The sequence below is a fragment of the Callithrix jacchus genome, chromosome 22 (genome assembly GCF_049354715.1).
Source record: "Callithrix jacchus isolate 240 chromosome 22, calJac240_pri, whole genome shotgun sequence".
NCBI classification, from domain to species: Eukaryota; Metazoa; Chordata; class Mammalia; order Primates; family Cebidae; genus Callithrix; species Callithrix jacchus.
Window position 1 is genome coordinate 41856308 of NC_133523.1, and position 13693 is coordinate 41870000.

Consider the following 13693-nt stretch of genomic DNA (forward strand, 5'->3'; position numbering starts at 1 on the left):
ATTCTTATTTTCTTATTTAATTTTTTTTTTTATTTTTTACTTTAGGTGCATACCATATCTGGCATTTCTCCCCATGTAATCCCTCCCCACCCTCCCCACCCTCCCCAACTCCCTGCTCTCTCTCCCCTACCCCCCCAACTGCCCCCAGTGTGTGATGCTCCTCTCCCTAAGTCCACGTGTTCTCATTGTTCAACACCCACTTGTGAGTGAGAACATGCGGCTTTAGAAACCTGTTTAATTTCATGTGCCATTTTCCAAACTTATTTTATTCTGTCTGTTGTTGAGCAAGTAACTATTCTAGATTCTGTGGGTACGCGGCGCAAAAATCCAAGTTCCTGTACTCACCAAGACGAATAGAACATCAAAAGTTAGGTCTCCTAAGCTTTACTCAGCCAAGTGTCATCCTCAATATTTGCCACATCTGGGTACCACCAGCGCTATTATTTGCTCAACATTTTTCTTTTTTTTTGAGAGGGAGTTTTACTCTGTCGCCAGGCTGGAGTGCAGTGGCGCAATCTCAGCTCACTGCAACCTCCGCCTGGGTTCAAGAGATTCTTCCGCCTCAGCCTCCCGAGTAGCTGGGACCACAGGCGTGTGCCACCACGCCCGGCTAGTTATTTTTTATTTTTTATTTTTTTGTATTTTTAGTAGGGACAGGGTTTCACCCTGCCATCATCATGGCCAGGATGGTCTTGATCTCTTGACCTCGTGATCCACCCGCCTCGGCCTCCCAAAGTGCTGGGATTACAGGCGTGAGCCACCGCGCCCGGCCTAATATTTTTCTTTAAAGTTGCTCACTTTTCTTCACTTCAATAAATTCATTTTAAGTGATTGGTTGACATCAGTATTGTCATATGAAAAAGCAGTACCGCTTTCCATACATGGGAAATACAACTAAAAATAAACACTGCACTGTGAAAACGAAATCCCGTCATTAAATTCTGCTAGACTGTTGTCTGAATAAAGCTTTGAGCCTCAGTCCTGCCCTCTCACTCTCTCTCTCTCTTTTTTGTTAAAATATGAGATTATTAAAGTATTAGGGATGCGGTAGAGAAACGCTATATTAAATGGAAGCGTTCTCTTTTGCGTAAGCAGGACTAAAAGGACCACTGGAAAAGGACTTTTTTCCAGTCTGTGTTTCAAAATCATTTAATGTGTGTCCCTACATAACCTAATGTGATTTTGTGATCCAGCAAAATGTATTTTGTGTAATGTTATTGGCTCCTCCATTTTGTGCTCTGAGAAACGGTGGTGGCAGGTAATGAAGCACCTAGGTTGCCTCCATTGTGCAGAAAACTCTTCCTCAATGCTCCTGGCCCCAACATGAACTGGATACACCCTGACATGTTGTTAGGAAACTGGATGCTAAGCCGAGGTGTGTAGCCTTCAGGCCACCATGAGAACTGTCTCGGTTCCTTTGGGTTGCTGTGAAAATATAGAAGAGGCCAGGCACGGTGGCTCATGCCTGTAATCCCAGCACTGTGGGAGGCCAAGGCGGGAGGATCACCTGAGGCCAGGAGTTCAAGACCAGCCTGGCCAACAGGGCAAACCTACGTCTCTACTACCAAAAAAAAAATCAGCCAGGTGTGTTGGTGGGAGCCTGTAATCCCAGTTACTTGGAAGGCTGAGGCAGGAGAATTGCTTGAACCTGGGAGATGGAGGTTGTAGTGAGCTGAGATACCACTGCACTCCAGCCTGAGTGACAAAGTAAGACTCCATTTCATAAATTACAGTACAATACAATACAGTACAGTACAGCACAGCACAATAAGGTACAGCACAGTATAATAAAACATAGTACAGTACAATAGAGTGTAATATAGTACAGTACAATATATAATACAGTACAGCACCATACAATATAGTACAGTACAGCAGAATACAGCACAGCACAATACAGCACAGCACAATACGGCACAGTATAATACAGCACAGCACAATACAGTACAGTATAATACAGCACAGCACAATACACTACAGTATAATACAGCACAGCACAATACAGCACAGTATAATACAGCACAGCACAATACAGCACAGTATAATACAGCACAGCACAATACAGCACAGCACAATACGGCACAGTATAATACAGCACAGCACAATACAGTACAGTATAATACAGCACAGCACAATACACTACAGTATAATACAGCACAGCACAATACAGCACAGTATAATACAGCACAGCACAATACAGCACAGTATAATACAGCACAGCACAATACACTACAGTATAATACAGCACAGCACAATACAGCACACTATAATACAGCACAGTATAATACAGCACAGCACAATACAGTACAGTATAATACAGCACAGCACAATACACTACAGTATAATACAGCACAGCACAATACAGCACAGTATAATACAGCACAGCACAATACAGCACAGTATAATACAGCACAGCACAATACACTACAGTATAATACAGCACAGCACAATACAGCACACTATAATACAGCACAGTATAATACAGCACAGCACAATACAGTACAGTATAAAACAGCACAGCACAATACAGCACAGTATAATACAGTACAGTAGAGGAGATTGATCCAAGATGGCCGACCACTAACAGCTCAGGACTGTAGCTCCCAGTGAAAGCCCAGAGAACGAGACGACGCCACACTTTTAGAAAAATTTTCGTCACTCACCGATCAGCAGATTCCCAGTGGAGGAGCCCCACGGGTCACCAGCGCGACTCTTGTGGCCGCCGCAGCGGTTTTGCCGTCTAGGCGCAGCAGCTCTTCATGCAGAGCCAACGGGACAGCTTCCCCTACTGACCGGAGTTTGGAGCTCCGGGAAGTCAGAGCCGCTTGTTGCGGACTCAAGAGGGAAGCCAGACCAGAGATTCCCGGGCAGAAGAGCACCATCAGTCTTATTGCTGCTATTTAGGCCGCCACAGTGGGTTGCTCGGATCCCAGCACTGGGAATCAATAAGTCGGACATTGACTCAGAAAATTAATTAGAAAGGAGGTTCATCTACAATGAAGGGAAAAAAACAGCCTAAGAAGGCTGAGTATACTCAAAATCAGAACCCATCAGCAACAGAACAAGCCCTGATGGAAAAGGACTCATCAGCAACCGAACAAGCCCTGATGGAAAAGGACTCATCAGTAACGGAACAAGCCCTGATGGAAAAGGACTGTGTTCCATTATCTGAAGTAGGCTTTAAAAGGTGGATGATAAGAAACTTCTGGGAGTTAAAGGAACTTGTTCTAACCCAATGTAAAGAAACTAAGAACTTGGAAAAAAGGTTCGATGAAATGTTGAAAAGAATAGACAATATAGAGAGGAATACAAATGAACTTATGGAGTTGAAAAATACAACACGAGAACTTAGTGAAATTTGTACAAGCTTAAACAGCCGAATGGATCAAGCAGAAGAAAGGGTATCAGAGGTCGAAGATCAACTTAATGAAACAAAACAACAAGACAAGAATAGAGAAAAAAGGATAAAAAGGAATGAGCAAAGTCTCCAAGAAATATGGGACTATGTGAAAAGACCTAATATACGCTTGATTGGTGTACCTGAATGTGACGGAAAGAATGAATTCAAGCTGGAAAATACTCTCCAGGACATTATCCAGGAAAATTTTCCTAATTTAGCAAAGCAGGACACTATTCAACCCCAGGCAATACACAGAACACCACAAAGATATTCCTCAAGTAGACCAACCCCAAGGCACATAATCGTTAGATTCACCAAGATCGAAACGAAGGAGAAAATATTAAGGGCAGCCAGAGAGAAAGATCAAGTTACCCATAAAGGTAAGCCTGTTAGGCTTACAGCAGATCTCTCAACGGAAACCCTACAAGCTAGAAGAGAGTGGGGGCCAATATTCAATATACTTAATCAACAGAACTTTCATCCCAGAATATCATATCCTGCCAATTTAAGCTTTACATTTGAAGGAAAAATAAAATCTTTCAGGAACAAGCAAGTACTCAGAGATTTTATTACCACCAAGCCTGCTTTACAAGAACTTCTAAAAGAAGCATTATACGCAGAAAGGAACAACCAGTATGACCCTTTCTAAAAATACACCAAAAAGTAAAGAGCATCAACATAAAGAAGAATTTTTATAAACGAAAGGACAAAATAGCCAGTTAATATCAAATGGCAGCAACCCTAAATTTAAATTGACCAAATCTCCCAATTAAAAGATACAGACAAAATCTAACGGTATATCCAAAGATATACATAGACTCAAAATAAAGGGTTGGAAAAAAAAATGTACCAACCAAATGGAGAGCAAAAATAAATAAATAAAAAGCAGGAGTTGCAATTTTCACATTTGACAAAATAGATTTCAAAGCTACAAGGATACAAGGGTAAAAGGATTAATGTAATAATAAGAGATCTTAACACCCAGATACATAAGACCCATAGTGAGATTTAGATTCAACGAGACAGAAAATTGATAACGATATCCGGGACTGGAACTAAGATCCAGAACAAATAAACTCAATAGAGCTCTCCATTTTAAACACACAAAATATATATTATCCACAAAATCTAATGATATATCTAAAGATATACAAAGACTCAAAACAAGGGGATGGAAAAAAAACTCACCAACCAAATGAAGAGCAAAAATAAATAAATAAAAAGCAGGAGTTGCAATTCTCACACTTAATAAAATAGATTTCAAAGCTACAAGGATGCAAGGGTAAAAGGATTAATGCAACAATAAGAGATCTTAACACCCAGATACATAAGACACATAATGAGATTTAGATTCAACGAGACAACATATTGATAACGATATCCAGGACTTGAACTCAGAGCCAGAACAAATGAACACAATAGAGGTCTCCATTTTAAATACATAAAATATGCATTAACCACTTTAAACACTCAAAATATTGATCGGCCATTATTGAAACCCATTTTAGGAATGAAGTAATATTCCTTTTTCCCTCTTTTTCTTTTTTTTCCCTTCTTTAAAAAAATAAAAAAATAAAAAAAAAGAAAGTCAACACATAGATGGGGCCACAGCAAGCCAGAGCTACCCCTCTGGTGATCGGTGGTACAAGGCTAGCCCCTTCCCCCACACTTCTGCAAGGCGGCGTAGTCCACTGCCTTTCATATCCTCTGGTTTTACCCTGGGGATTACTTCTTCTCTGTCTTATAAATAGCCAAACATTTGCCCTGGTTAACTGGTAATCCGTGGGGCTGACTCTGTGATGTCAGCATTACACCCACTGAAGTTTAAGCTGACACAAACATGGCTGACCAAAGATAAAAAAAAAAAAATACAGTACAGTATAATACAGCACAGCACAATACAGCACAGCACAATACAGCAAAGTATAATACAGCACAGCACAATACAGCAAAGTATAATACAGCACAGCACAATACAGCACAGCACAATACAGCAAAGTATAATACAGCACAGCACAATACAGCACAGCACAATACAGCACAGTATAATACAGCACAGCACAATACAGCACAGCACAATACAGCACAGCATAATACAGCACAGCACAATACAGCACAGTATAATACAGCATAGCACAATACAGCGCAGTATAATACAGCACAGCACAATACAGCACAGTATAATACAGCACAGCACAATACAGCACAGTATAATACAGCACAGCACAATACAGCACAGCACAATACAGCACAGTATAATACAGCACAGCACAGTGCAATACAATGGAGTATAATACAGCACAGTACAACACAGTACAAATGCAATACAGCACAGCACAGTACAATACAATAAAACACAGTACAGTACAATACAGTATAGTACAGCACAGTATACGACGGTACAGCACCATACATATAGTACAGCACAGCACAATACAGCACAGCACAGTGCAATACAATGGAGTGTAGCACAGCAGAGTACAATACAGTACCATACAACACAGTGCAGTGCCATATAGTATAGTACAGTACAGTACATTATAGCACAGTACAGTACAATACAACACAGTTGAAAAAGTGCCATTGACTGAGTAGCTTGTAAACAATAGAAATTTCTGTCTCCCAGCTCTGGAGCTGAGAAGTCCAAGGGCAAGGCACCCGCACTTTCAGGGGCTGATGAGGGCCTGCCTCCTGCCTCCTTACTGTAGCCTCACATTGTGGAAGGGGCCAGGAACTCTCTGGGGTCTCTTATAAGGAGTCTTATCCCAATCGTGAAGGCTCTGCCCTTACGACCTAGTCACCTTTCGAAGGCCCCTTCCTACCATGACCTTGGGGGTTAGGATTTTAACACATGAATTTTGGGGGGACACAGACATTCAGACCAAAGCAAGAGCCAAACCAAGACTCGTCCTTTGCTGATTCATTGTGATTCTTCCCCTTTCTGCCCTTCAGGGAGGAACGAGGAATATGTCTTTCCTTTCACCTACCAGGGATCTGTTTACTTCACTTGCACCAAAAGGCTTCGCTTGTCCCCTTGGTGTGCCACCAGAGCAGTGTACAGTGGCCAATGGAAGTACTGCTGGAGTGAAGGTGAGCAGTATCCTGCTGTCCCTGGCCAGGGGGCTTTGAATAGGGTGGATTATGAAAGAGAATGTGTGTGCCTGTGTATGACATGATCACTTTTTGCAGATGAATTATAATACATATGTGTGCATAGAAAAAGCTCTGGGAGGCCAGGCGTGGTGACTTAGGCCTGTAATCCCAGCACTTTGGGAGGTTGAGGCAGGTGGATCATCAGGTTAAGAGATCAACACCATCCTGGCCAACATGGTGACACCCATCTCTACTAAAAATTTAAAAAATTAGCCGGGTGTGGTGGTGGGCACCTGTAATCCCAGCTACTCGGGAGGCTGAGGCAGGAGAATTGCTTGAACCTGGGAGGTGGAGATTGTAGTGAGCCCAGTTTACACCATTGCACTCCAGCCTGGGTGACAGAGCGAGACTATGTCTCAAAAACAAACAAACAAAACCTCATGTATGAGCTGACCCGAGTTCGAACTCGTGTTGTTCAAGAATCAGATGTATATGGCATAGGCAAATGCTTGATGAAATAATGCATAAAGTCTCTTCTGAACCTTCTGTCTGTCCTGTCCTGTGATGGCTGATTGATTAGCTGACTGATGATTAAATGACTCTGTACTGTGAATGACGAGAGGAAGTCGAGCCACCCACGAACTCCATTCCTAACAGATTGCCCACGCTGTATCTTCCCTTTCATCTATTGAGGAAAGGTCTATAACAGCTGCATCTCCCAGGGGAGCTTCTTAGGCAGTCTGTGGTGCTCAGTCACCTCCATCTTCGATGAGCAACAGCAGTGGAAATTCTGTGAAACCAGTGGTGAGCTCCTGTAGCAGGGAGGGGGTGCGTAGTAGGAGGGAGAGTGGACAGCAGGAATCCTCCTGAGGGGAGGCTGGGCAGGGTAGCAACCAGAGCACCCGGGGGAAATACTCACAGGAGCCAACTGTCTGCTCAGAGTTCACTGTGACAACTACTGACAGGGCTGTCCTGAGGCCATTCTCCCAGTCCCAATCCAGCATGAAAAGACAGGCGTCCTGAGAACTGAAACAATGAGCTGCCATCCTGATATTGGCTTCTGAGTATTTCTGTTTCTAGAACTGACAATAGCCAGATGCACCCACTGACAAACCCAACCTGCCTCACTTTCCTTTCTCCCTCCCTCTCTCCCTCCCTCCCTTCCTCCCTCCCTCCCTTCCTTCCTTCCTTCTCTCTGTCTTTCTTTCTTTCCTTCTTTCTTCTCTTTTTTTTTTTTTTTTGACAGAGTCTCACTCTGTTGCCCAGGCTGGAGTGCAGTGATGTGATCTCGGCTCACTGCAACTTCTGCCTCCAGGGTTCAAGTGCTTCTCCTGTTTCAGCCTCCTGAGTAGCTGGGACTACAGGTGCCTGCCACCACACCTGGCTAATTTTTTGTATTTTTAGTAGAGATGGGGTTTCACTGTGTTAGCCAGGATGGTCTTGATTTCCTGATCTCGTGATCCTCTCACCTTGGCCTCCCAAAGTCCTGGGATTACAGGTGTGAGAGCCACCATGCCCGGCCTTTCTCTCTTTCTCTCCTTCCCTCCCTCCCTCCCTCCCTCCCTCCCTCCCTCCCTTCCTTCCTCTCTCTTTCATTCTTCTTTCCCCCTCCCCTCCCCTCCCTTCCCCTCCCCTCCCCTCCCCTCCCTTCCCCTCCCCTCCCCTCCCCTTCCCATTTTACTTTATTTTATTTTTGAGACAGGGTCTCGCTGTATCACTCAGGCTGGAGTGTAGTGGCGCCATCTCGGCTCACTGCAACCTCCGCCTCCTGGGTTCAAGCAGTTCTCTACCTCAGCCTCCCGAGTAGCTGGGATTACAGGCATGTTCCACCATGCCCAGCTAACTTTTGTGTTTTTTAGTAGAGAATTGCTGGGCCAGGCTGATCTTGAACTCCTGACCTTGTGATCCACCAGCCTCGGCCTCCCAAAGTGCTGGGATTACAGGCGTGAGCCTCTGTGTCTGGCCGGCATGCTTACTCTTGCATAAAAATCTTAATTCTGTTCTTCCCTCAGCACTCAACTAATCCTAATTTCATCTAAACCTTAATTTTATTCCATTCTTAATCACCCGCCATGTGTCTTCTTTACTATAAACCAAACTTAACCTTAAATATCACTAACTCTGTCCTAATACTTAATCTAATTTTTTATCCCAAATCCAACTCTTTCTCCATTTCCATTCCTGACTCTAAATTCCGTCATTAATACGTACATTCCGTCATTAATAAATATATTACTTTTATACTCTGTCATTAATACATCATTAATTCATAACCTTAGCCATTTCTTAACCCTAAACCAAATAGATGAATTAGGAAAGGTATCAGTTAGAGGAGGCTCAGGGGCTCAAGCCTGTAATCCCAAAAGGGATTGGGAGACTGAGGCAGAAGGACTGCTTGAGTCCAGGAATTTGAGACCAGCCTAGGCAGCATTGGGAGACCCTGTCTCTAAAAAAAATTTAAAAACTGGCCAGCGTGGTGGCTCATGCCTGTAATCCCAGCACTTCGGGAGGCTGAGGTGGGCGGATCACAAGGTCAGGAGATCAAGACTATCCTGGCCAACATGGTGAAACCCCATCTCTACTAAAATACAAAAACTTAGCAGGGTGTGGTGGCACATGCCTTAGTCCCAGCTACTTGGGACGGTGAAGTTGGGGAATCACTTGAACCCAGGAGGCAGAGGTTGCAGTGAGCCGAGGTCACACCACTGCACTCCGGTCTGGCGACAGAGTGAGACTTCTTCTCAAAAAATTAACTGGTCATGGTGGCGTGCACCTGTAGTCCCAGCTACTTGGGCGGCTGAGGTGGGAGGATTCCTTGAGCCCAGGAGTTCGAGGCTGCAGTGAGCTGTGATTGTACCATGGAATCCCAGCCTGGTCAACAGAGTGAGATTCTGTCTCAAAGAAAAGGAGAAAAAGAAACATCAGTTTTATGTTAATGTAACCTTAATATCTAAGCTCCTGTTTGTCCTTAAAATGCTCCAATATCCTTAGACCCAGTTTTGATGGAGTAACAGATTAGAATTCACATGACTCACCAAACAGATGTCCTAGGAGAGGTACCTCTTAGCTTCAGCTGCCCCACTGCCTTAAGAAAGTTGTTGATTATTTCCTGTTTATGGGTGAGTGAGAACCCAAGCACCTGCCTGTGCAGCTTACCGTCTCCGTTACTGCTTCACAGTCATCATCAACTTGACTCCACTCACCTAGGAAATTCTCTCCTGGGAAGTCGCTTTTATTATCTGGAAAATAAAGATGCTAAGGCTGGTGTCACAGGGTTTTTCTAACGATTGGAGTTCATTTTCATGCAGGATCAATGGTGGTGCCATGCCAGGTAGCTACAAAACGTGAGTTTTCTTTTGCTGTCATCTGAAATGCTAGGCCAAAAAAATGGGCATTGAGGTTAGACCTGAGTTGAAATTCTGTTGTCCGCCTTACCAGCTACGTGATCTTGGGCATGTTAGATAATAAAAATAATAATTATAGGCTGGGCACGGTGGCTCACGCCTGTAATCCCAGCACTTTGGGAGGCTGAGGCAGGTGGATCAGGAGGTCGGAAGTTCAAGACCAGCCTGGCCAAGGTGGTGAAACGGAACCCTGTCTCTACTAAAAGTACAAACATTAGCCAGGTATGGCGGCAGGTGCCTGTAATCTCAGCTACTCAGGAGGCTGAGGCAGAAAATTGCTTGAACCCAGGAGGCGGAGTTTGCAGTGAGCTGAGATTGCACCACTGCACTCCAGCTTGGCGACAGAGCAAGACTCCATATCAATAATAATAATCACCACATAATGAACTTTTAGCAAGCGTTTTCTACATGCTAGGCAGTGTTTAAAATGCTTCACATGAAATAACTCATCTATTCCATAAACAGTCTCTATCAGGTAAATCTAACTGGTAGCCCTGCTTTATACATGGAGAAACTGAGGTTAATAGAAGCAAAGGTGTGATTTGATCCCAAGAAGTCTCTCCTTCAGAATTTGTGCTCTTAATCACTAGTCATTACTGCCTGTAAACCCCAACCCCTCAGTCAAATTCTAGTTCCCCCTAAAAGACCACCCCCTCAAAAAAGCCTGCTAATTAGGCAAGACAGTTTATTGCTCACCCCAGTAAAAGAGAGTACTACTTTGATGGGGTCTTAATGACGTCTTGGGCTGGGTGTGGTAGCTCACGCCTGTAATCCTAGCACTGTGGGAGGCTGACACGGGTGGATCACCTGAGGTCAGGAGTTTGTGACCAGCCTGGCCAACATGGCAAAAACCCCTCCTCTAATGAAACTATAAATATTAGTGGGTCATGGTGGCCCATGTTTGTAATCCCAGCTACTTGGGAGGCCGAGACAGGAGAATCGCTTGAACCCAGGAGGCAGAGGTTGCACTGAGCTGAGATCTTTCCACTGCACTCCAGCCTGGGTGACAGGGACTTCATCTAAAAAAATAAAAAATAAAAAAATGACATCTTGAAGTGGGGAGGTAAAACTCAGGATATTGATGGGGTCTTGGGGTCTTGGGGTCTTGGGGTCTTGTCCAGGGTGGGTTTTTCTGTGGGGGATGTAATTTGGATTGTAAGGTGGCTCATGCCTATAATCCCAGCACTTTGGGAGGCCGAGGCGGGTGGATCACAAGGTCAAGAGATCGAGACCATCCTGGTCAATGAGGTGAAACCCCGTCTCTACTAAAAATACAAAAATTAGCTGGACATGGTGGTGCACGCATGTAGTCCCAGCTACTCGGGAGGCTGAGGCAGGAGAATTGCCTGAACCCAGGAGGTGGAGGTTGCGGTGAGCCGAGATCGCGCCATTGCACTCCAGTCTGGGTAACAACAGCGAAACTCTGTCTCAAAAAAAAAAAAAAAGAATCCAAAGCACAATTTGGATTTGGATCGTGGTATCTGGATAGAGAGCTGATATCATGGTGAGGGTTGGTGGTTACAGCAGGGTGCAATGACCGAAGACAGGGTTTCAGAGAGTCTGGAGGAGTAAACAGTGTTTTGACACAATCTACTGAAAAAGTTGAACAGTGTGATCATTATGCAAATAGCTTTTCTGGAGGCTTCTGGAATGAATAATAAGGCTATTTGCAACTCTGCTCTTCCTGGACAAGCATTTCCTAGCTTAGTAGAGTCAAGGTGATGACGACCGCAGAACCGTGAAGTCATGTTAACGGAGTGGGCAAGGTGTGCGAGACTTGGTAGTTTTGGTTCGCACTTATCCGTATCATCGAAATAATGACGTCACCCAGAAGCCGCTTGGGGAATTCAATGCTACGTCACCTTTCGTGGTGTAAGGCGTGGCGCATAGTTTGTGTGTCATAAATGGAAGCTCTTTTCATCTCCTCTTCTTGACCTGTAACGTTTCCATGATCATTTTCAGAGTATGGGGGAAATTCTCTCGGCAAGCCCTGCGTCTACTGAAATAACCTGGTCTCTGATTGCATGGAGGATGAAAGCAACACGCTCTGGTGCCCGACCACGGAGAACACAGATAAGGATGGAAAGTGGAGTTTCTGCGCTGACACCAGTAATCTGGGGATGGGCGGTTGGGTGGGTGGGGGAGGATTCTTTCATTCATTTGCTCAGCACCCACCTGCTGAAGCCCTGCTGTGAGCCAGGCACTGAGTTGGGCGCTGAGGATCTGGTGATGAATCAGGCAGACAGTTTTGGCCTCATGAATAAAGTCAATGATGTGATGTGCCACAGGCTTGAAAATCCAAGAGGAAGGTGCCAAGATGAAATATTCAAAATGTTAAACACCCAACCATGATTCAAATACGGAGTAAACACATGCCAGGGCTTTGAATAAACGCTAGTGTGAGCCAGGCATGGTGGCTCACAGGTACTCGTGAGGCTGAGGCAGGAGAATCACTTGAACCGGGAGGCAAAGGTTGCATTGATCCGAGATTCCAGAACTTTGGGAGGCTGAGGCAACAGGATTACTTGAGACCAGGAGTTCAAGACCAGCCTGGGCACATAGTGAGAACCTGTCTCAAAAAAAAAAAAAAAAAAAAAAAAAAAAAGAGAGAGAGAGAGAAAGTAAGAAAGAAAAAGAGAGAGAGAGAGACAGAGAGAAAGAAAGAAAGAGGAAAGAAAGAATGAAATAAAGGAATATATTAGTTGATAAAAGAAATATATTGGTGGTAGCCCGTGCCTGTAGTCTCAGCTACTTGGGAAGCTGAGGCAGGAGGATCACTTGAGCCTGGGAGGTTGAGGCTGCAGTGAGCTATGATCACACCACTGCCCTCCAGCCTGGGTGACAGAGTGAGACCTTGCCCCTAAAATAAATTAATAAGCAAACCAACAGTGAAATCACCCAACAAGAGGCACAAACATTTGGAAACATGGTACTAGACTGCCAAAGGAGGGGACGCTCTTTCAGCTCCTTTCATCTCACAGAACAAGAGCTAAAAAGAGCTGAAAGAGCATCCCCTTGTTTCCCCTCAGCTGAGAACACATGTGTTGGGAAACTCAGGTCAAACATCCTCACTCTGCGTGTGTGTCTGCAAGTGGCCACAGAAGCGTCATGAGTATTGATTTTGTGAGTGACAAAGTTTATCGAGTAGGTGCATTTGCACCTGTGGAATCCACGAAAGATGAGGACAGTGAAATCGGTTCTCTGAGACAACTCCTCTGCCTGCCAGGTCCTCCTGGTGACCAGTGTTCTCCTTGTTGGAGACAGATGCTCAATGCTGCAAAGAAAAATCAGCACTGGGACAAAGGATCTTTCAGCATCGCAAGTTTTACTTCCTGGACTGCAGGAAGGGTATTCTCACTTGCCACCTTGTTCATGAGAGTACGATGAACAAAGAAAAAGCAGACGTATTCATCCCTTAAACATTTCGGGTCGTCCTTACTGCTGTGTCTGATTTCCGTTGGTTGGAGCCAGACCTTACAATTTAAACTAAAACCCGAATGGCTAACAACTTAAAACTTTTTCAAACAGGTAAGGGGCATGGGCTGCGAGCTGGGACATGCCTGCGAGCACAGCCAGCACAGATATCTTGGTTCAAGTACAAGGACATAGAATGTACTACGTGCCTGTAAGCATGGCATGTCTAACAGCTACCTGGGATAGGGCGTAACAAAGAGTTATTAGCACACTTATGATTTATTCTTTAACAAGAAAGGAAACTTTAAAGAGGAACATCCTTCTCCCTCCCGACCCCGGGGCCCTATATTGACTCTGCCCTTCTTCCCTGTTCCCGTGCTCT

General features: G+C 44.5%; 1 protein-coding gene across 1 annotated transcript in view; it reads left to right on the forward strand.

The window, feature by feature from the left end:
• The window catches only part of ELSPBP1 (epididymal sperm binding protein 1), a 40358-nt gene that overhangs the window by 18853 nt on the left and 7812 nt on the right, over positions 1-13693 (forward strand). The window contains 3 exon segments of the mRNA XM_078359608.1: positions 6353-6490; positions 7151-7297; positions 11860-12006. Of these exon segments, the coding sequence (XP_078215734.1) occupies positions 6353-6490; positions 7151-7297; positions 11860-12006 (432 nt within the window).